The sequence below is a fragment of the Oncorhynchus kisutch genome, linkage group LG18, assembly GCF_002021735.2.
Source record: "Oncorhynchus kisutch isolate 150728-3 linkage group LG18, Okis_V2, whole genome shotgun sequence".
NCBI lineage: Eukaryota > Metazoa > Chordata > Actinopteri > Salmoniformes > Salmonidae > Oncorhynchus > Oncorhynchus kisutch.
In genome coordinates, this window is record NC_034191.2 from 5,174,687 (window position 1) to 5,197,186 (window position 22,500).

General features: G+C 45.3%; 2 protein-coding genes across 9 annotated transcripts in view; one reads left to right on the forward strand and one right to left on the reverse strand.

Annotated features, from left to right (window-relative positions):
• LOC109884300 (galectin-4-like) overlaps window positions 1-1,005 on the forward strand; it is a 29,936-nt gene extending 28,931 nt beyond the window's left edge. Inside the window, exon 9 of the mRNA XM_031795349.1 lies at window positions 79-1,005. Within this exon, the coding sequence (XP_031651209.1) occupies window positions 79-225 (147 nt within the window). The 3' untranslated portion in view covers window positions 226-1,005. The remainder of the gene's footprint in view (window positions 1-78) is intronic.
• Window positions 486-22,500, reverse strand: part of axl (AXL receptor tyrosine kinase) — an 80,657-nt gene continuing 58,642 nt past the window's right edge. For 2 of the 8 annotated variants that reach the window (XM_031795347.1, XM_031795348.1), the window contains 5 exons: window positions 21,560-21,681; window positions 15,656-15,765; window positions 14,842-15,001; window positions 9,209-9,345; window positions 486-6,736 (listed from right to left, as the gene is read on the reverse strand). In XM_031795347.1, the coding sequence (XP_031651207.1) occupies window positions 6,301-6,736; window positions 9,209-9,345; window positions 14,842-15,001; window positions 15,656-15,765; window positions 21,560-21,681 (965 nt within the window). In that variant the 3' untranslated portion in view covers window positions 486-6,300. The remainder of the gene's footprint in view (window positions 6,737-9,208; window positions 9,346-14,841; window positions 15,002-15,655; window positions 15,766-21,559; window positions 21,682-22,500) is intronic. The other 6 variants (XR_004203911.1, XR_004203910.1, XR_004203912.1 and 3 more) reach the window with 6 other exon arrangements.

Below are 22,500 nucleotides of genomic sequence, written 5' to 3' on the forward strand. Positions count from 1 at the left end.
TCTCTCTCTCTCTCTCTCTCTCTCTCTCTCTCTCTCTCTCTCTCTCTCTCTCTCTCTCTCTCTCTCTCTCTCTCTCAGATGTCTGTCCGTTGTGGGAACCAGCGGTTCAAGGTGTTTGTGAACGGGCAGCACATGTGTGACTTCTTCCATCGCTTCCAGAACTACAACCAGATAGACACGGTGGAGCTGGAGGGAGACGTACAGATCTCATACGTACACTTCTGAGATACTACACACACACACACACACAATACTACACACACACACACAATACTACACACACACAAAATACTACACACACACTACTACTACACACACACAATACTACACACACACACACACACACAATACTACACACACACACAATGATTCAACATTGTACTTCTGTAACCCAGACCGCAATTAGATGTTAATTACATCCTAAGACATAAAATCAAAGTAATTACATAGACATGATCCAGATAGCCATGATCCACACAACGGTGTAAGGAATACACTGTACACATTTTATTTCATACAAAATAAGTATAAAAAATCTGTTTTTTTTAAAACCATCGAAGTGACAATAATATGTGACTGTCACCGTAACATATTCTTCATCTCCCCGTCAATTACATGGAAACCAATGAGCATCATTTATAAACCAATCAGATCACAGAATACTGTCTCTACTGACTGCATGATATGTTAAGACTCTGTAAATCAGGATAGGGATGTTCCATATCGGTACCTTGGGGGAATATCGCTATGTAATTGCTATATACTGTACTTACAAAATTCTACTTTTCTTTTGTCTTAATATTTTCCAATTACAATTTTGGTTAGTTGTAAAAAATAAAAAATAAAGTATTTACAAATTCACATTGTGAAAAATAAGTTTAACTCATTTATAGCATTGTTGTGGGGCAAAAGCATAATTGAGCCTAATGTATGTGCGTTATGGTGTACTGAACAACATATTGGAATAAAGAATATATGGAGAGGAAAAGCCTCATCAAGACATGATTCACGTGAGTTCATTCTAATACACCACTGTACCAGCTGTCTACCTGTGCACTACTGTACCAGCTGTCTACCTGTGCACTACTGTACCAGCTGTCTACCTGTACACTATCATACCAGCTGTCTACCTGTGCACTACTGTACCAGCTGTCTACCTGTACACTATCATACCAGCTGTCTACCTGTGCACTACTGTACCAGCTGTCTACCTGTACACTATCATACCAGCTGTCTACCTGTGCACTGCCTGTACCAGCTGTCTACCTGTGCACTACTGTACCAGCTGTCTACCTGTACACTATCATACCAGCTGTCTACCTGTACACTATCATACCAGCTGTCTACCTGTGCACTACTGTACCAGCTGTCTACCTGTACACTATCATACCAGCTGTCTACCTGTGCACTACTGTACCAGCTGTCTACCTGTACACTACTGTACCAGCTGTCTACCTGTGCACTGCCGTACCAGCTGTCTACCTGTGCACTACTGTACCAGCTGTCTACCTGTGCACTACTGTACCAGCTGTCTACCTGTACACTATCATACCAGCTGTCTACCTGTGCACTACTGTACCAGCTGTCTACCTGTACACTATCATACCAGCTGTCTACCTGTGCACTACTGTACCAGCTGTCTACCTGTACACTATCATACCAGCTGTCTACCTGTGCACTACTGTACCAGCTGTCTACCTGTACACTATCATACCAGCTGTCTACCTGTGCACTGCTGTACCAGCTGTCTACCTGTACACTATCATACCAGCTGTCTACCTGTGCACTGCTGTACCAGCTGTCTACCTGTACACTACTGTACCAGCTGTCTATCTGTGCACTACTGTACCAGCTGTCTACCTGTACACTATCATACCAGCTGTCTACCTGTGCACTACTGTACCAGCTGTCTACCTGCTACACTATCATACCAGCTGTCTACCTGTGCACTGCTGTACCAGCTGTCTACCTGTACACTGCTGTACCAGCTGTCTACCTGTACACTACCGTACCGGCTGTCTACCTGTACACTACTGTACCAGCTGTCTACCTGTACACTATCATACCAGCTGTCTACCTGTGCACTACCGTACCGGCTGTCTACCTGTGCACTACTGTACCGGCTGTCTACCTGTGCACTACCGTACCAGCTGTCTACCTGTGCACTACCGTACCGGCTGTCTACCTGTGCACTACCGTACCAGCTGTCTACCTGTGCACTACTGTACCAGCTGTCTACCTGTGCACTACCGTACCAGCTGTCTACCTGTGCACTCACGTCTTTACTGGCGCGGAACAACATGTAGACAAAGACGTGGTGCTTTGTGGTCCATGCAGACTGTTGCATTGACCAGGTAAAAGACCCACAAAGGGGGCTCTATTCAATCTGGGAAGCTGAAGAAGCGTTACAGAGTCCGCGATAGAAATGTAAACCACACATGCACCGTTTACCGTGAGGCAAGTCTTCGCTAAAGCGGGAACATTGCCTTTACATTTATATATATATATATATATATATTTTTTACCTTTATTTAAACTAGGCAAGTCAGATAAGAACAAATTGTTTAAATCACACTGTAAAGCTGAACTTGCAGATTGAATAGAGCCCCAAGAACACATGAAATGTCATTCAAACAAACACAAAAAAATATATAATAAGCCTAAAAATACAAGAACACGTTAATATTAGTGCAAAGGTCTTATACATAAAATAAAATAAAAGAATACACACTATTATATATACACAATATTATATAATAGCAACACTGTGCTTTGAGCCACATGTACGTTTGAGTGTGGCGTGACCCTCAGGTAGCCATAGTAACTATCAGGTAGCCATTGTAACCCTCAGGTAGCCATAGTAACCCTCACAGCTAGCCATAGTTACCCTCCGGTAGCTTTGGGTTAAACCAACATCTACTCTGATTTCAAAGTACTCTCGTCTGAGTGTGTCAGAGCGCAGAATAACGGATTCAAACGCTCAACACCCGTTGAGTATGTCCGGTGTCAGTAAACGTCGGGCAAAAAAAACAACGTAATTCAATTGCTGCTTGTCACCGACGCTCTAGATAACATGAAAACAGCCTAACTAGCTCTGCTAGGGTGAGTAAAATGGTCAGAGTGAGATGTTGTCTCATTTGTGCCTGGAAGTAGCTAGTTAACCGCTAGCCCGTTAGCTTGGGTGTTTGACTGCTGTTGTTAGGGTCAGAACGCTCAGATCGCCCAGAGCGTTCACTGGTCGCCCTGAACGCTCCGGAAGTAAAACGCTCTGAATTTACTAACGAATTGACAAACTCCCAGAGCGCCCTCTAGCACTCCAAACTGAATTTACGAACACACACACATAATGTTGCCCCCTATATCTTATTGGTCCTAGGTGATCTTATCAATCAGGGTTGGAGTCAATTCCATTTCATTTTTCCAGTCAATTCAGAATGTACACTGAAAGCCCAAGTCCAATTCTCTTACATGATTTTCAATGAGAACAATGTGGAATGTGTTTTGCTTTCAGAATTGATGGGAATTACAATGGAATTAACCTATCAATAGCTATTCCATTGCTTTAATTTAGCAAACAATGACATGTTATGTATGTCTGACCTGTTGCGTTTCCCTTCTCTCTTCCACAAGATAACCACTTGGTCAAAACAGGGGGAGACAGAGTGAGACAGGGGGAGACAGGGTGAGACAGAGTGAGACTGGGGGAGACAGAGTGAGACAGAGTGAGACTGGGGGAGACAGGGGGAGACAGAGTGAGACTGGGGGAGACAGGGGGAGACAGAGTGAGACTGGGGGAGACAGGGTGAGACTGGGGGAGACAGGGGGAGACAGAGTGAGACTGGGGGAGATAGGGTGAGACTGGGGGAGACAGAGTTAGACTGGGGGAGACAGAGTGAGACTGGGGGAGACAGAGTTAGACTGGGGGAGACAGAGTGAGACTGGGGGAGACAGAGTGAGACAGGGTGAGACAGAGTTAGACTGGGGGAGACAGAGTTAGACTGGGGGAGAAAGAGTTAGACTGGGGGAGACTGGGGGAGACAGAGTGAGACTGAGTGAGAGTCTGTGTTGAGATCCATTCATTGTAATGGCCTCTATCCCACTGGCAGGGCCATTCATTGTAATGGCCTCTATCCCACTGGTAGGGCCATTCATTGTAATGGCCCCTATCCCACTGGCAGGGCCATTCATTGTAATGGCCTCTATCCCACTGGCAGGGCCATTCATTGTAATGGCCCCTATCCCACTGGCAGGGCCATTCATTGTAATGGCCCCTATCCCACTGGCAGGGCCATTCATTATATTAGTCCCATACATTTTATGATTAGTCCTCTGCTCCAATACTTGCTGGACGGTTGCTTCAGTTAGCTGGACATGTTCAGTATTTTAGCTCCTGAGTTGACACTATATACTATACACGCTTTGTGGCAGGCAGGGTCTTAGCTGGTACTGTGTAGATCACTATATGGCAGGGTCTTAGCTGGTACTGTGTAGATCACTATATGGCAGGGTCTTAGCTGGTACTGTGGTAGATCACTATATGGCAGGGTCTTAGCTGGTACTGTGTAGATCACTATATGGCAGGGTCTTAGCTGGTACTGTGTAGATCACTATATTGGCAGGGTCTTAGCTGTACTGTGTAGATCACTATATGGCAGGGTCTTAGCTGGTACTTGTGTAGATCACTATATGGCAGGGTCTTAGCTGGTACTGTGTAGATCACTATATGGCAGGGTCTTAGCTGGTACTGTGTAGATCACTATATGGCAGGGTCTAGCTGTTACTGTTGTAGATCAACTATATGGCAGGGTCTTAGCTGGTACTGTGTAGATCACTCTTTGGCAGGGTCTTAGCTGGTACTGTGTAGATCACTATATGGCAGGGTCTTAGCTGGTACTGTGTAGATCACTATATGGCAGGGTCTTAGCTGGGTACCGTGTAGATCACTATATGGCAGGGTCTTAGCTGGTACTGTGTAGATCACTATATGGCAGGGTCTTAGCTGGTACTGTGTGTAAATCACTATATGGCAGGGTCTTAGCTGGTACTGATGATTGTCCTGCATGCAGTTTGTGTGGACAATGACTTGCCTAATGTGTGCTAATGGTGGTCTCTCTGAGGGGTACTGGTCTTTACTGTCTGAGGGGGTACTGGTCTTTACTATCTGAGGGGTACTGGTCTTTACTGTCTGAGGGGTACTGGTCTTTACTGTTTGAGGGGTACTGGTCTTTACTGTCTGAGGGGAACTGGTCTTTGCTGTCTGAGGGGTACTGGTCTTTACTGTCTGGTCTGTCTGAGGGGTACTGGCCTTTACTGTCTGAGGGGTACTGGTCTTTACTATCTGAGGGGTACTGGTCTTTACTGTTTGAGGGGTACTGGTCTTTACTGTCTGAGGGGTACTGGTCTTTACTGTCTGAGGGGTACTGGTCTTTACTGTCTGAGGGGGTACTGGTCTTTACTGTCTGAGGGGTACTGGTCTTTACTGTCTGAGGGGTACTGGTCTTTACTGTCTGAGGGGTACTGGTCTTTACTGTCTGAGGGGTACTGGTCTTTACTGTCTGAGGGGTACTGGTCTTTACTGTCTGAGAGGTACTGGTCTTTACTGTCTGAGGGGTACTGGTCCTTACTGTCTGAGGGGTACTGGTCTTTACTGTCTGAGGGGAACTGGTCTTTACTGTCTGAGGGGAACTGGTCCTTTACTGTCTGAGGGGTACTGGTCTTTACTGTCTGAGGGGTACTGGTCTTTACTGTCTGGTCTGTCTGAGGGGTACTGGTCTTTTACTGTCTGAGGGGAACTGGTCTTTACTGTCTGAGGGGTACTGGTCTTTACTGTCTGAGGGGAACTGGTCTTTACTGTCTGAGGGGTACTGGTCTTTACTGTCTGAGGGGTACTGGTCTTTACTGTCTGGTCTGTCTGAGGGGTACTGGTCTTTACTGTCTGAGGGGAACTGGTCTTTACTGTCTGGTCTGTCTGAAGGGTTTCAGGGCCAATAGCCTGTAGACTCATTATGGTACGAAGTGTGCTTAAGCAGGAAGAGATGTGAGGACGTAACTATATACATTTTGACAATCCCACTATTTCAATCACAACGTGGAATGCCTAAAGGAGTGTGTATGGGTGTGTGTAGGAGTATGTTTGTGCAAAAAAGGCTTGCTAAATTATTTGATTGGGATTAAATGGTATTGTCCAGTCTGTCTGTCAAGACTGACAGTGAATACCAACAGGAGGGATTGTATAGTTCTGATGGTATTGACCAGTCTGTATTGACTCTGTGACAGTGGTGAGCGTAGAGCCCTTCATCACTACCAGGGTACCTTCCTGGGCCCTCCCCTGTCCTCCTGCACCTCTGCTGTGCTTGTTGGGGTGGAGCAGCCGGAGGGTTGTAGGGTTGTCCCCAGGGGCAGCGTGGCGGAAGAGGAGGACACCAGGTTAAGACTCTCCAGGGAGTCAGAGAGCAGGCGGTTGGTGTCGTGTTGGGGACAGAGGACATAGCGGCTAGGGTGGGTGTGGTGCACCTCCACCATGGCCACAGAGTCCAAACCCTTCAGGCCCCCGGCCGGGTCGCGTCCCCCCACGGCCCCCAGCTCCATCGACTCCTCCATGTTGACATAGAGGATCTCATCTGGGTCCTGGGAGTCCGGCAGGTCCTCGAGAGCCTTCTGCAGCTCCCCACGTAGCGTCTCAAACAGAGGACGGTCCTTAGGACTCAAGAACCAGCAGGAGAACATCAGGGAATAACTGAAGAGAGAAGGAGGAGAGAGAGACAGGAGGAGAATAGAGGAGAGAAGGTGAGGAGATAGGAGAGAGGAAGAGAAGCGAGAGGAGAGAAGGAGAAGAGAGAGGAGAGAAGGAGGAGAGAGGAGACAGGAGGAGAATAGAGGAGAGAAGGTGAGGAGATAGGAGAGAGGAAGAGAAGCGAGAGGAGAGAAGGAGAGGAGAGAAGGAGAGTAGAGAGTAGAGGTTTGGTTATAACTGAATGTGTAATACTTGATTTAGCTGGAGTTTCACTATTGGGACATTATACAGTTTGAAGAAACGGTGGTTCCCAACCCTGGTCCTTCAGTACACCAACAATAACCCTGGTCCTTCAGTACACCAACAATAACCCTGGTCCTTCAGTACCCCCAACAATAACCCTGGTCCTTCAGTACACCAACAATAACCCTGGTCCTTCAGTACACCAACAATAACCCTGGTCCTTCAGTACACCAACAATAACCCTGGTCCTTCAGTACCCCAACAATAACCCTGGTCCTTCAGTACACCAACAATAACCCTGGTCCTTCAGTACCCCAACAATAACCCTGGTCCTTCAGTACCCCAACAATAACCCTGGTCCTTCAGTGCCCCAACAATAACCCTGGTCCTTCAGTACCCCAACAATAACCCTGGTCCTTCAGTACCCCAACAATAACCCTGGTCCTTCAGTACCCCAACAATAACCCTGGTCCTTCAGTACCCCAACAATAACCCTGGTCCTTCAGTACCCCAACAATAACCCTGGTCCTTCAGTACCCCAACAATAACCCTGGTCCCTCAGTACCCCAACAATAACCCTGGTCCTTCAGTACCCCAACAATAACCCTGGTCCTTCAGTACCCCAACAGTAACCCTGGTCCTTCAGTACCCCAACAATAATCCTGGTCCTCCAGTGCCCCAACAATAACCCTGGTCCTTCAGTACCCCAACAATAACCCTGGTCCTTCAGTACCCCAACAATAACCCTGGTCCTTCAGTACCCCAACAGTAACCCTGGTCCTTCAGTACCCCAACAATAACCCTGGTCCTTCAGTACCCCAACAATAACCCTGGTCCCTCAGTACCCCAACAATAACCCTGGTCCTTCAGTACCCCAACAATAACCCTGGTCCTTCAGTACCCCAACAGTAACCCTGGTCCTTCAGTACCCCAACAATAATCCTGGTCCTCCAGTGCCCCAACAATAACCCTGGTCCTTCAGTACCCCAACAGTAACCCTGGTCCTTCAGTACCCCAACAATAACCCTGGTCCTTCAGTACCCCAACAATAACCCTGGTCCTTCAGTACCCCAACAATAACCCTGGTCCTTCAGTACCCCAACAATAACCCTGGTCCTTCAGTACCCCAACAATAACCCTGGTCCTTCAGTACCCCAACAATAACCCTGGTCCTTCAGTACCCCAACAATAACCCTGGTCCTTCAGTACCCCAACAATAACCCTGGTCCTTCAGTACCCCAACATAACCCTGGTCCTTCAGTACCCCAACAGTAACCTGGTCCTTCAGTACCCCAACAGTAACCCTGGTCCTTCAGTACCCCAACAATAACCCTGGTCCTTCAGTACCCCAACAATAACCCTGGTCCCTCAGTACCCCAACAATAACCCTGGTCCTTCAGTACCCCAACAATAACCCTGGTCCTTCAGTACCCCAACAGTAACCCTGGTCCTTCAGTACCCCAACAATAATCCTGGTCCTCCAGTGCCCCAACAATAACCCTGGTCCTTCAGTACCCCAACAGTAACCCTGGTCCTCAGTACCCCAACAATAACCCTGGTCCTTCAGTACCCCAACAATAACCCTGGTCCTTCAGTACCCCAACAATAACCCTGGTCCTTCAGTACCCCAACAATAACCCTGGTCCTTCAGTACCCCAACAATAACCCTGGTCCTTCAGTACCCCAACAATAACCCTGGTCCTTCAGTACCCCAACAATAACCCTGGTCCTTCAGTACCCCAACAATAACCCTGGTCCTTCAGTACCCCAACAATAACCCTGGTCCTTCAGTACCCCAACAATAACCCTGGTCCTTCAGTACCCCAACAGTAACCCTGGTCCTTCAGTACCCCAACAGTAACCCTGTCTTCACAATAACCCTGGTCCTTCAGTACCCCAACAGTAACCCTGGTCCTTCAGTACCCCAACAATAACCCTGGTCCTTCAGTACCCCAACAATAACCCTGGTCCTTCAGTACCCCAACAATAACCCTGGTCCTTCAGTTACCCCAACAATAACCCTGGTCCCTCCAGTACCCCAACAATAACCCTGGTCCTTCAGTACCCCAACAATAACCCTGGTCCTTCAGTACCCCAACAATAACCCTGGTCCTTCAGTACCTCCAACAAGGTCTGTTTTTATTTACAGTATATTGACCCAGGTCTGTTTTATTATACAGTATATTGACCCAGGTCTGTTGTAAGAAGAAAAACTAGTGTTGATCCACTCACATGCTGTCCAGACAGTCTGGAGGTTGTTTGAGACGGTTTCCTTGTCTCAGGTAGTCATATATCTCACTGTTCTCCACACCTGGGTACGGAGTCTGGCCGCGCGATGCTATCTCCCACATGGTCACGCCAAATGACCACTGAGAGAGAGGGAGAGAGGGGGAGGGAGGGAGAGAGAGGGGAAGTGAGGTAGGGAGAGAAAGGAGGGAGGAATGGATGGAGAGAGAGGAAGGGAGGTAGGGAGAGAGAGGAGGGTGTGAGAGAGGGTCAGAGAGAGGAGAGAGGGAGAGAGGGTCAGAGAAATTAGGGAGTGAGAGAGAGGGTCAGAGAGAGGAGGGAGAGAGGGTCAGAGGAGAGAAGGTGGGGAGGGTCAGAGAGAGGAGAGAGGGAGAGAGGGTCAGAGAGAGGGAGAGAGGATCAGAGAATGAAGAGAGGGAGAGAGGGTCAGAGAGAGGAGAGAGGGAGAGAGGAGAGAGTGAGAGAGGGTCAGAGAGTGGGAGAGAGAGTCAGAGAGGAGGGAGGGAGAGAGAGAGGAGAGAGAGAGAGGAGAGAGTGTCAGAGAGAGGGTGAGTCAGAGAGAGTGAGAGAGGAGAGAGTGTCAGAGAGAGGAGCGAGAGAGAGCGAGTCAGAGAGAGGAGGAGAGAGGATCAGAGAATGAAGAGAGGGAGAGAGGGTCAGAGAGTGGGAGAGAGAGTCAGAGAGGAGGGAGGGAGAGAGAGAGGAGAGAGAGAGAGGAGAGAGTGAGAGAGAGGAGAGAGTGTCAGAGAGAGGGTGAGTCAGAGAGAGGAGAGAGTGAGAGAGGAGAGAGTGTCAGAGAGAGGGTGAGTCAGAGAGAGGAGAGAGTGAGAGAGGAGAGAGTGTCAGAGAGAGGAGCGAGAGAGAGCGAGTCAGAGAGAGGAGAGAGAGGGGGTCAGAGGAGCCTCAGTCTCACACATTACACAAACACAAAACAGCAGCTATGCCTGTGGGACATATCAAAGCAGTAAAACACTGACATGCCTAATTCCTCTCATAGACAACACACCAAACAGGTTAGGCTTTATAGGACTGGTGCTGAGAAAATTAATTTGTATGCACACACATGCACACCACTACGTGCACACCACTATGAGCACACCCCTATATACACACCCCTATATACACACACCACTATACACACACCACTATATACACACCACTATATACACACCCCTATATACACACCCCTATACACACACCACTATATACACACCACTATATACACACCACTATATACACACACCACTATACACACACCACTATATACACACCACTATATACACACCCCTATATACACACCCCTATACACACACCACTATATACACACCACTATATACACACCACTATATACACACACACCACTATATACACACCCCTATATACAAACCACTATATACACACCACTATATACAAACCCCTATATACACACCACTATATACACACCCCTATACACACACCACTATATACACACCACTATATACACACACACCACTATATACACACCCCTATATACAAACCACTATATACACACCACTATATACACACCCCTATATACACACCACTATATACATACCCCTATATTACACACCACTACATACACACCACTATATACACACCCCTATATACACACCACTATATACACACCACTACACACACACCACTATATGCACACCCCTATATACACACCCCTATATACACACCACTATATACACACCACTACATACACACCACTACATACACACCACTATATACACCCCCCTATATACACACCACTATATACACACCACTATATATACGCCCCTATATACAAACCACTATATACACACCACTATATACACACCCCTATATACACACCACTATATACATACCCCTATATACACACCACTACATACACACCACTATATACACACCCCTATATACACACACCACTATATACACACCACTACACACACACCACTATATGCACACCCCTATATACACACCCCTATATACACACCACTATATACACACCACTATATACACCCCCCTATATACACACCACTATATACACACCACTATATACACACCACTACACACACACCACTACACACACACACCACTATATACACACCCCTATATACACACACCACTATATACATACCCCTATATACACACCACTACATACACACCACTATATATACACCCCTATATACACACCACTATATACACACCACTACACACACACCACTATATGCACACCCCTATATACACACCCCTATATACACACCACTATATACACACCACTACATACACACCACTACATACACACCACTATATACACCCCCCTATATACACACCACTATATACACACCACTATATACACACACACCACTATATACACGCCCCTATATACAAACCACTATATACACACCACTATATACACACCCCTATATACACACCACTATATACATACCCCTATATACACACCACTACATACACACCACTATATACACACCCCTATATACACACACCACTATATACACACCACTACACACACACCCCTATATGCACACCCCTATATACACACCCCTATATACACACCACTATATACACACCACTACATACACACCACTACATACACACCACTATATACACACCACTACACACACACCATTATATACACACCACTATATACACACCCCTATATACACACTACTATATACACACCACTATATACACACCATTATATACACACCACTATATACACACCCCTATATACACACCACTATATACATACCCCTATATACACACCACTACATACACACCACTATATACACACCCCTATATACACACACCACTATATACACACCACTATATGCACACCCCTATATACACACCCCTATATACACACCACTACATACACACCACTACATACACACCACTATATACACCCCCCTATATACACACCACTATATACACACCACTATATACACACCACTACACACACACCACTACACACACACCACTATATACACACCCCTATATACACACCACTATATACACACCACACCACTACACACACACCATTATATACACACCACTATATACACACCCCTATATACACACTACTATATACACACCACTACACACACACCACTATATACACATCGTTATATACACACCACTACATACACACCACTATATACACACCACTACACACACACCCCTATACACACACCACTATATACACACCACTATATACACACCACTATATACACACCCCTATATACACACCACTATATACACACCACTATATACACACCACTACATACACACTCCTATATACACACCACTATATACACACCATTATATACACACCACTACACACACACCACTACACACACACCACTATATACACACCACTACATACACACCACTATATACACACCACTACATACACACCACTACACACACAACTACACACACGCAGGGTAGCCTAGTGGTTAGAGCGTTGGACTAGTAACTGGAAGGTTGCAAGTTCAAACCCCCGAGCTGACAAGGTACAAATCTGTCGTTCTGCCTCTGAACAGGCAGTTAACCCACTGTTCCTAGGCCAGTTAACCCACTGTTCCTAGACCAGTTAACCCACTGTTCCTAGACCAGTTAACCCACTGTTCCTAGGCCAGTTAACCCACTGTTCCTAGACCGTCATTGAAATAAGAATTTGTTCTTAACTGACTTGCCTAGTAAAAATAAAGGTAAAAACAATAATAAAAAAATACACACCACTATATACATTATACACACCACTAGAAAACACACCACTATATACATTATACACACCACTAGAAAACACACCACTATATACATTATACACACCACTAGAAAACACACCACTATATACATTATACACACCACTAGAAACACACCACTATATACATTATACACACCACTAGAAAACACACCACTATATACATTATACACACCACTAGAAACACACCACTATATACATTATACACACCACTAGAAAAACACACCACTATATACATATACACACCACTAGAAAACACACCACTATATACATTATACACACCACTAGAAAACACACCACTATATACATTATACACACCACTAGAAAACACACCACTATATACATTATACACACCACTAGAAAACACACCACTATATACATATACACACCACTAGAAAACACACCACTATATACATTATACACACCACTAGAAAACACACCACTATATACATTATACACACCACTATATACATTATACACACCACTAGAAAACACACCACTATATACATTATACACACCACTAGAAAACACACCACTATATACATTATACACACCACTATATACATTATACACACCACTAGAAAACACACCACTATATACATTATACACACCACTAGAAAACACACCACTATATACATTATACACACCACTAGAAAACACACCACTATATACATTATACACACCACTAGAAAACACACCACTATATACATTATACACACCACTATATACATTATACACACCACTAGAAAACACACCACTATATACATTATACACACCACTAGAAAACACACCACTATATACATTATACACACCACTAGAAAACACACCACTATATACATTATACACACCACTATATACATTATACACACCACTAGAAAACACACCACTATATACATTATACACACCACTATATACATTATACACACCACTAGAAACACACCACTATATACATTATACACACCACTAGAAAACACACCACTATATACATTATACACACCACTAGAAAACACACCACTATATACATTATACACACCCACTATATACATTATACACACCACTAGAAAAACACACCACTATATACATTATACACACCACTAGAAAACACACCACTATATACATTATACACACCACTAGAAAACACACCACTATATACATTATACACACCACTAGAAAACTCACCACTATATACATTATACACACCACTAGAAAACACACCACTATATACATTATACACACCACTAGAAAACACACCACTATATACATTATACACACCACTAGAAAACACACCACTATATACATTATACACACCACTAGAAAACACACCACTATATACATTATACACACCACTAGAAAACACACCACTATATACATTATACACACCACTAGAAAACACACCACTATATACATTATACACACCACTAGAAAACACACCACTATATACATTATACACACCACTAGAAAACACACCACTATATACATTATACACACCACTAGAAAACACACCACTATATACATTATACACACCACTAGAAAACACACCACTATATACATTATACACACCACTAGAAAACTCACCACTATATACATTATACACACCACTAGAAAACACACCACTATATACATTATACACACCACTATAAACACACCACTATAAACACACCACTATAAACACACCACTATATACACACCACTATATACACACCACTATATACACACCACTACATGCATTATACACACCACTATATACACAACACTATAAACACACCACTATAAACACACCACTATATACACACCACTATATACACACCACTACATGCATTAGACTCACCACATCGCTCTTGGTGGTGTAGACGCGGTCTGCCAGGCTCTCGATGGCGATCCATTTGACGGGCATCTTAGAGATGCGACCCTGGCGGTAGTAGTCTCCGTTATATATCTTTTTAGAAAGGCCGAAGTCAGCAACACACACATTCATGTTCTCATTCAGCCTGGAACACACAGAGATAAATACATGGGTTCAGCCTGGAACACAGAGAGAGAGAGAGAGAGAGACAGAGAGAGAGCAAGAGAGAGAGAGCAGGAGAGACAGAGAGAGAGACAGAAAGAGAGACAGAGAGAGACAGAGAGAGAGCAGGAGAGACAGAGAGAGACAGAGAGAGAACAAGAGAGAGAGAGAGAGACAGAGAGAGAGACAGAGAGAGAGAGAGAGAGAGAGAGAGAGAGAGAGAGAGAGAGAGAGAGAGAGAGAGAGAGAGAGAGAGAGAGAGAGAGAGAGAGAGAGAGAGAGAGAGAGAGAGAGAGAGAGAGAGAGACAGAGACAGAGAGAGCAGTAGAGAGAGAGAGCAGGAGAGACAGAGAGAGACAGAGAGAGAGAGAGACAGAGAGAGAGCAAGAGAGAGAGAGAGAGAGACAGAGAGAGAGAGAGCAGGAGAGAGAGAGAGAGAGACAGAGAGAGAGTGAGAGAGAGAGCAGGAGAGAGAGAGAGAGAGAGTGAGAGAGATGGGTTCAGCCTGGAACACAGAGAGAGAGTGAAGGCAACAATAGATTTTTTTAAAGAGAGTGATAGTGAAAGAGAGATAGAAACAGAGAAACCTAGCCTAGAGATAGCGATACTGATAGGTAGCAACAGTGCTGGTTATTACATGCAGTTCCTTGCAGCCAGGTCTCTGTGGATGAAGTTGTTTCTGCTGAGATACTCCATTCCCTTGGCGATATCCACCATGAACTTCACCAGCATCTGAGACGGCAGGTACTGCAGGATGATAGAGAGGGAGACAGGTGTTATTACAGCGTACCACTGTCAGGGTTCAGGAGGGTAATTAACAGCAGGTACTGAGAGAGACAGAGAGAGAGAGATGGACAGAGAGTCAATGAGACAGAGAGACAATGAGACAGAGAGAGACAAAGACAGAGAGAGAGAGAGAGATCGACAGAGAGTCAATGAGACAGAGAGAGAGATCGACAGAGAGACAGAGAGAGACAAAGACAGAGAAGGAGAGAGAGAGAGAGAGACAGAGAGACAGGGAGAGATAGAGAGACAAAGAGACAGAGAGACAGAGAGAGACAGGGAGAGACAAAGAGACAGAGAGAGAGACAGAGAGAGATAGAGAGACAGGGAAAGACAGAGAGACAAAGAGACAGAGAGACAGAGAGAGATAGAGAGATAGAGAGAGACAAAGAGACAGAGAGAGATAGAGAGACAGGGAGAGACAGAGAGACAGGGAGAGACAAAGAGAGACAGGGAGAGACAAAGAGACAGAGAGACAGGGAGAGACAAAGAGAGACAAAGAGACAGAGAGAGATAGAGAGACAAGGAGAGACAAAGAGACAGAGAGAGACAAAGAGACAGGGAGACGCAAAGAGACAGAGAGACAGGGAGAGACAGAGAGACAAAGAGACAGAGAGACAGAGAGACAGAGAGAGATAGAGAGAGACAGAGAGACAACGAGACAGAGAGACAGGGAGAGACAGAGAGACAGAGAGAGATAGAGAGAGAGAGAGACAGAGAGACAAAGAGACAGAGAGACAGGGTGAGACAGAGAGATAGAGAGAGACAGAGAGAGACAGAGAGACAAAGAGACAGAGAGATAGAGAGAGAGATTATTTGTACTGGAGGGCAACACAGAGAGACAAGGATTATTCAAATGTTTTACTGCCAGGGTTCAGTTGTGCTACAGGTAGAAATACTAAGAATAGACCTGCCAGGATCCCTTAATGTCAGAGATACATGGCTGTTCTACACAACATATTTATATTTATATCTGAAGGTTTTACAGAAAAAAGTTGACATCGACATTGACACGTTAGTCATTTAGCAGACAGTCTAATCCACAGAGATTTACAGTTAATGCATTCATCTTGAAGATAACTTGGTGAGACAGCCACATATCACACACAGTAAGGCATGTTTTCCCTCCATAAAGAAGATATCAGAAAAGTCTGTGCGAAAAGACTAGTGCAACTACTATTGATTTACGAAGGGACGGCCCTTGAGGCCAGAGGTGTCAGAACCGAGTGCTCAGGTTGGGGTGTAGGGTTTGAGCATAGCCTGTAGGGTTTGAGCATAGCCTGAAGGGTTTGAGCATAGCCTGTAGGGTTTGAGCCTAGCCTGAAGGGTTTGAGCATAGCCTGAAGGGTTTGAGCATAGCCTGAAGGGTTTGAGCATAGCCTGAAGGGTTTGAGCATAGCCTGTAGGGTTTGAGCCTAGCCTGAAGGGTTTGAGCATAGCCTGAAGGGTTTGAGCATAGCCTGAAGGGTTTGAGCATAGCCTGAAGGGTTTGAGCATAGCCTGTAGGGTTTGAGCATAGCCTGAAGGGTTTGAGCATAGCCTGTAGGGTTTGAGCCTAGCCTGAAGGGTTTGAGCATAGCCTGAAGGGTTTGAGCATAGCCTGAAGGGTTTGAGCATAGCCTGAAGGGTTTGAGCATAGCCTGTAGGGTTTGAGCATAGCCTGAAGGGTTTGAGCATAGCCTGTAGGGTTTGAGCATAGCCTGACGATAGGTGGGGGCGGTTCTGCTGTACCCAAAGCCACCCCCACATAAAGGGTAGACCTGCATGTTTGTTTTCAGTACACTAGAGGGCGACATACTCCTCTGTCTGACAGAGACTCTTATGTTTCCAGGACTGAACCATGTGACATAGAGATGATATTACATATATATATATATATTATATTTATACTAGTGGAATAGTCTGTTCTCCCCATAGCAGACAGAGTGGTATAGTCTGTTCTCCCCATAGCAAGCATAGTGGTATAGTCTGTTCTCCCCATAGCAAGCATAGTGGTATAGTCTGTTCTCCCCATAGCTGACAGAGTGGTATAGTCTGTTCCCCACATAGCAGACAGAGTGGTGCAGTCCACCCTAGTCCCAGAGGGAGGCTGGGACGTCAACTTCTACACTAGAGTGTTTTTGGACCATTTCCTAAATCCTGCAACATTTCAACATTTGCTAGGAACTCTAGTTTGGATAAGGCCCAGTGTTTCTCAACACTAGTCTGTACAGAGTCATAGTTTAGTATTTATTACACTGGTCTGTACAGAGTCATAGTTTAGTGTTTATTAACACTGGTCTGTACAGAGTCATAGTGTAGTGTTTATCAACACTAGTCTGTACAGAGTCATAGTTTAGTATTTATTACACTGGTCTGTACAGAGTCATAGTTTAGTGTTTATTAACACTGGTCTGTACAGAGTCATAGTGTAGTGTTTATCAACACTAGTCTGTGTGTAGTCTCTATCTTCCAAATGAACATTTTTTTTATTTTTTATTTTTTATTTCACCTTTATTTAACCAGGTAGGCTAGTTGAGAACACCTTTATTTAACCAGGTAGGCTAGTTGAGAACAAGTTCTCATTTGCAACTGCGACCTGGCCAAGATAAAGCATAGCAGTGTGAGCATACAACAAAGAGTTACACATGGAGTAAACAATTAACAAGTCAATAACACAGTAGAAAACAAAGGGGGGGTCTATATACAATGTGTGCAAAAGGCATGAGGAGGTAGGCAAATAATTACAATTTTGCAGATTAACACTGGAGTGATAAATGATCAGATGGTCATGTACAGGTAGAGATATTGGTGTGCAGAAGAGCAGAAAAGTAAATAAATAAAAACAGTATGGGGATGAGGTAGGTGAAAAGGGTGGGCTATTTACCAATAGACTATGTACAGCTGCAGCGATCGGTTAGCTGCTCAGATAGCTGATGTTTGAAGTTGGTGAGGGAGATAAAAGTCTCCAGCTTCAGCGATTTTTGCAATTCGTTCCAGTCACAGGCAGCAGAGTACTGGAACGAAAGGCGGCCAAATGAGGTGTTGGCTTTAGGGATGATCAGTGAGATACACCTGCTGGAGCGTGTGCTACGGATGGGTGTTGCCATCGTGACCAGTGAGCTGAGATAAGGCGGAGCTTTACCTAGCATAGACTTGTAGATGACCTGGAGCCAGTGGGTCTGGCGACGAATATGTAGCGAGGGCCAGCCGACTAGAGCATACAAGTCGCAGTGGTGGGTGGTATAAGGTGCTTTAGTGACAAAACGGATGGCACTGTGATAGACTGCATCCAGTTTGCTGAGTAGAGTGTTGGAAGCCATTTTGTAGATGACATCGCCGAAGTCGAGGATCGGTAGGATAGTCAGTTTTACTAGGGTAAGCTTGGCGGCTTGAGTGAAGGAGGCTTTGTTGCGGAATAGAAAGCCGACTCTTGATTTGATTTTCGATTGGAGATGTTTGATATGAGTCTGGAAGGAGAGTTTGCAGTCTAGCCAGACACCTAGGTACTTATAGACGTCCACATATTCTAGGTCGGAACCATCCAGGGTGGTGATGCTAGTCGGGCATGGAGGTGCAGGCAGCGACCGGTTGAAAAGCATGCATTTGGTTTTACTAGCGTTTAAGAGCAGTTGGAGGCCACGGAAGGAGTGTTGTATGGCATTGAAGCTTGTTTGGAGGTTAGATAGCACAGTGTCCAAAGACGGGCCGAAAGTATATAGAATGGTGTCGTCTGCGTAGAGGTGGATCAGGGAATCGCCCGCAGCAAGAGCAACATCATTGATATACACAGAGAAAAGAGTCGGCCCGAGAATTGAACCCTGTGGCACCCCCATAGAGACTGCCAGAGGACCGGACAGCATGCCCTCCGATTTGACACACTGAACTCTGTCTGCAAAGTAATTGGTGAACCAGGCAAGGCAGTCATCCGAAAAAACCGAGGCTACTGAGTCTGCCGATAAGAATATGGTGATTGACAGAGTCGAAAGCCTTGGCAAGGTCGATGAAGACGGCTGCACAGTACTGTCTTTTATCGATGGCGGTTATTATATCGTTTAGTACCTTGAGTGTGGCTGAGGTGCACCCATGACCGGCTCGGAAACCAGATTGCACAGCGGAGAAGGTACGGTGGGATTCGAGATGGTCAGTGACCTGTTTGTTGACTTGGCTTTCGAAGACCTTAGATAGGCAGGGCAGGATGGATATAGGTCTGTAACAGTTTGGGTCCAGGGTGTCTCCCCCTTTGAAGAGGGGGATGACTGCGGCAGCTTTCCAATCCTTGGGGATCTCAGACGAGATGAAAGAGAGGTTGAACAGGCTGGTAATAGGGGTTGCGACAATGGTGGCAGATAGTTTCAGAAATAGAGGGTCCAGATTGTCAAGCCCAGCTGATTTGTACGGGTCCAGGTTTTGCAGCTCTTTCAGAACATCTGCTATCTGGATTTGGGTAAAGGAGAACCTGGAGAGGCTTGGGCGAGGAGCTGCGGGGGGGGGCGGAGCTGTTGGCCGAGGTTGAAGTAGCCAGGCGGAAGGCATGGCCAGCCGTTGAGAAATGCTTATTGAAGTTTTCGATAATCATGGATTTATCAGTGGTGACCGTGTTACCTAGCCTCAGTGCAGTGGGCAGCTGGGAGGAGGTGCTCTTGTTCTCCATGGACTTCACAGTGTCCCAGAACTTTTTGGAGTTGGAGCTACAGGATGCAAACTTCTGCCTGAAGAAGCTGGCCTTAGCTTTCCTGACTGACTGCGTGTATTGGTTCCGGACTTCCCTGAACAGTTGCATATCACGGGGACTATTCGATGCTATTGCAGTCCGCCACAGGATGTTTTTGTGCTGGTCGAGGGCAGTCAGGTCTGGGGTGAACCAAGGGCTGTATCTGTTCTTAGTTCTGCATTTTTTGAACGGAGCATGCTTATCTAAAATGGTGAGGAAGTTACTTTTAAAGAATGACCAGGCATCCTCAACTGACGGGATGAGGTCAATGTCCTTCCAGGATACCCGGGCCAGGTCGATTAGAAAGGCCTGCTCACAGAAGTGTTTTAGGGAGCGTTTGACAGTGATGAGGGGTGGTCGTTTGACTGCGGCTCCGTAGCGGATACAGGCAATGAGGCAGTGATCGCTGAGATCCTGGTTGAAGACAGCGGAGGTGTATTTGGAGGGCCAGTTGGTCAGGATGACGTCTATGAGGGTGCCCTTGTTTACAGAGTTAGGGTTGTACCTGGTGGGTTCCTTGATGATTTGTGTGAGATTGAGGGCATCTAGCTTAGATTGTAGGACTGGCGGGGTGTTAAGCATATCCCAGTTTAGGTCACCTAACAGAACAAACTCTGAAGCTAGATGGGGGGGCGATCAATTCACAAATGGTGTCCAGGGCACAGCTGGGAGCTGAGGGGGGTCGGTAGCAGGCGGCAACCGTGAGAGACTTATTTCTGGAGAGAGTAATTTTCAAAATTAGTAGTTCGAACTGTTTGGGTATGGACCTGGAAAGTATGACATTACTTTGCAGGCTATCTCTGCAGTAAACTGCAACTCCTCCCCCTTTGGCAGTTCTATCTTGACGGAAGATGTTATAGTTGGGTATGGAAATCTCTGAATTTTTGGTGGCATTCCTGAGCCAGGATTCAGACACAGCAAGGACATCAGGGTTAGCAGAGTGTCCTCCCTTAAGAAGAGCTGATAGTGAAGTTGATCAGTAAAGAGATAGTTCTCCTCCCCTGTGTGTGTGTGTGTGTCTGTGTGTGTGTGTGTGTGTGTGTGTGTGTGCGTGTGTGTGCTCACCACTGGGCAGTCTCCAAGGCGTGAGTAGAGCAGGTAGCTGTGTAGGTCTCCGTGTTTCATAAAGGGCAGGATGACCACAGGGGAGGGGTAACCCTCACTCTCTACTGTCTGTAGACACACACCTGGGACACACAGACAGACAGAGGGACAGTCACACTCTCTCCAGGGGCCACACACACATACACATACAGTGCATTTGGAAAGTACTCAGAGGTTTTTGCTCTGACATGCACTGTCAACTGTGGGACCTTATATAGACAGGTGAGTGCCTTTCCAAATCATGTCCAATCAATTGAATTTACCACAGGTGGACTCCAATGAAGTTGTAGAAACATCTCAAGGATGATCAATGGAAACAGGATGCAGCTGAGCTAAATTTAGATTCTAATAGCAAAGGGTCTGAATACTTATGTAAATAAGATATTTCATTTTTTTTTACATCTATATATATATATATATATATATTTATACATTTGCATAAATGTCTAAAAAAAACTGTTTTCACTTTGTCATTATGGGGTATTGTGATGTCATTATGGAGTATTGTGATGTCATTATGGGGTATTGTGATGTCATTATGGAGTATTGTGATGTCATTATGGAGTATTGTGATGTCATTATGGGGTATTGTGATGTCATTATGGGGTATTGTGATGTCATTATGGGTATTGATGTCATTATGGGGTATTGTGATGTCACTATGGAGTATTGCGATGTCATTATGGGGTATTGTGATGTCATTATGTGGTATTGTGATGTCATTATGGAGTATTGTGATGTCATTATGGAGTATTGTGATGTCATTATGGGGTATTGTGATGTCATTATGGGGTATTGTGATGTCATTATGGGGTATTTTGATGTCATTATGGGGTATTTTGTGTAGATTGATGAGGAAACACATTAATTTAATAAATTTAGAATAAGGCTGTAACGTATCA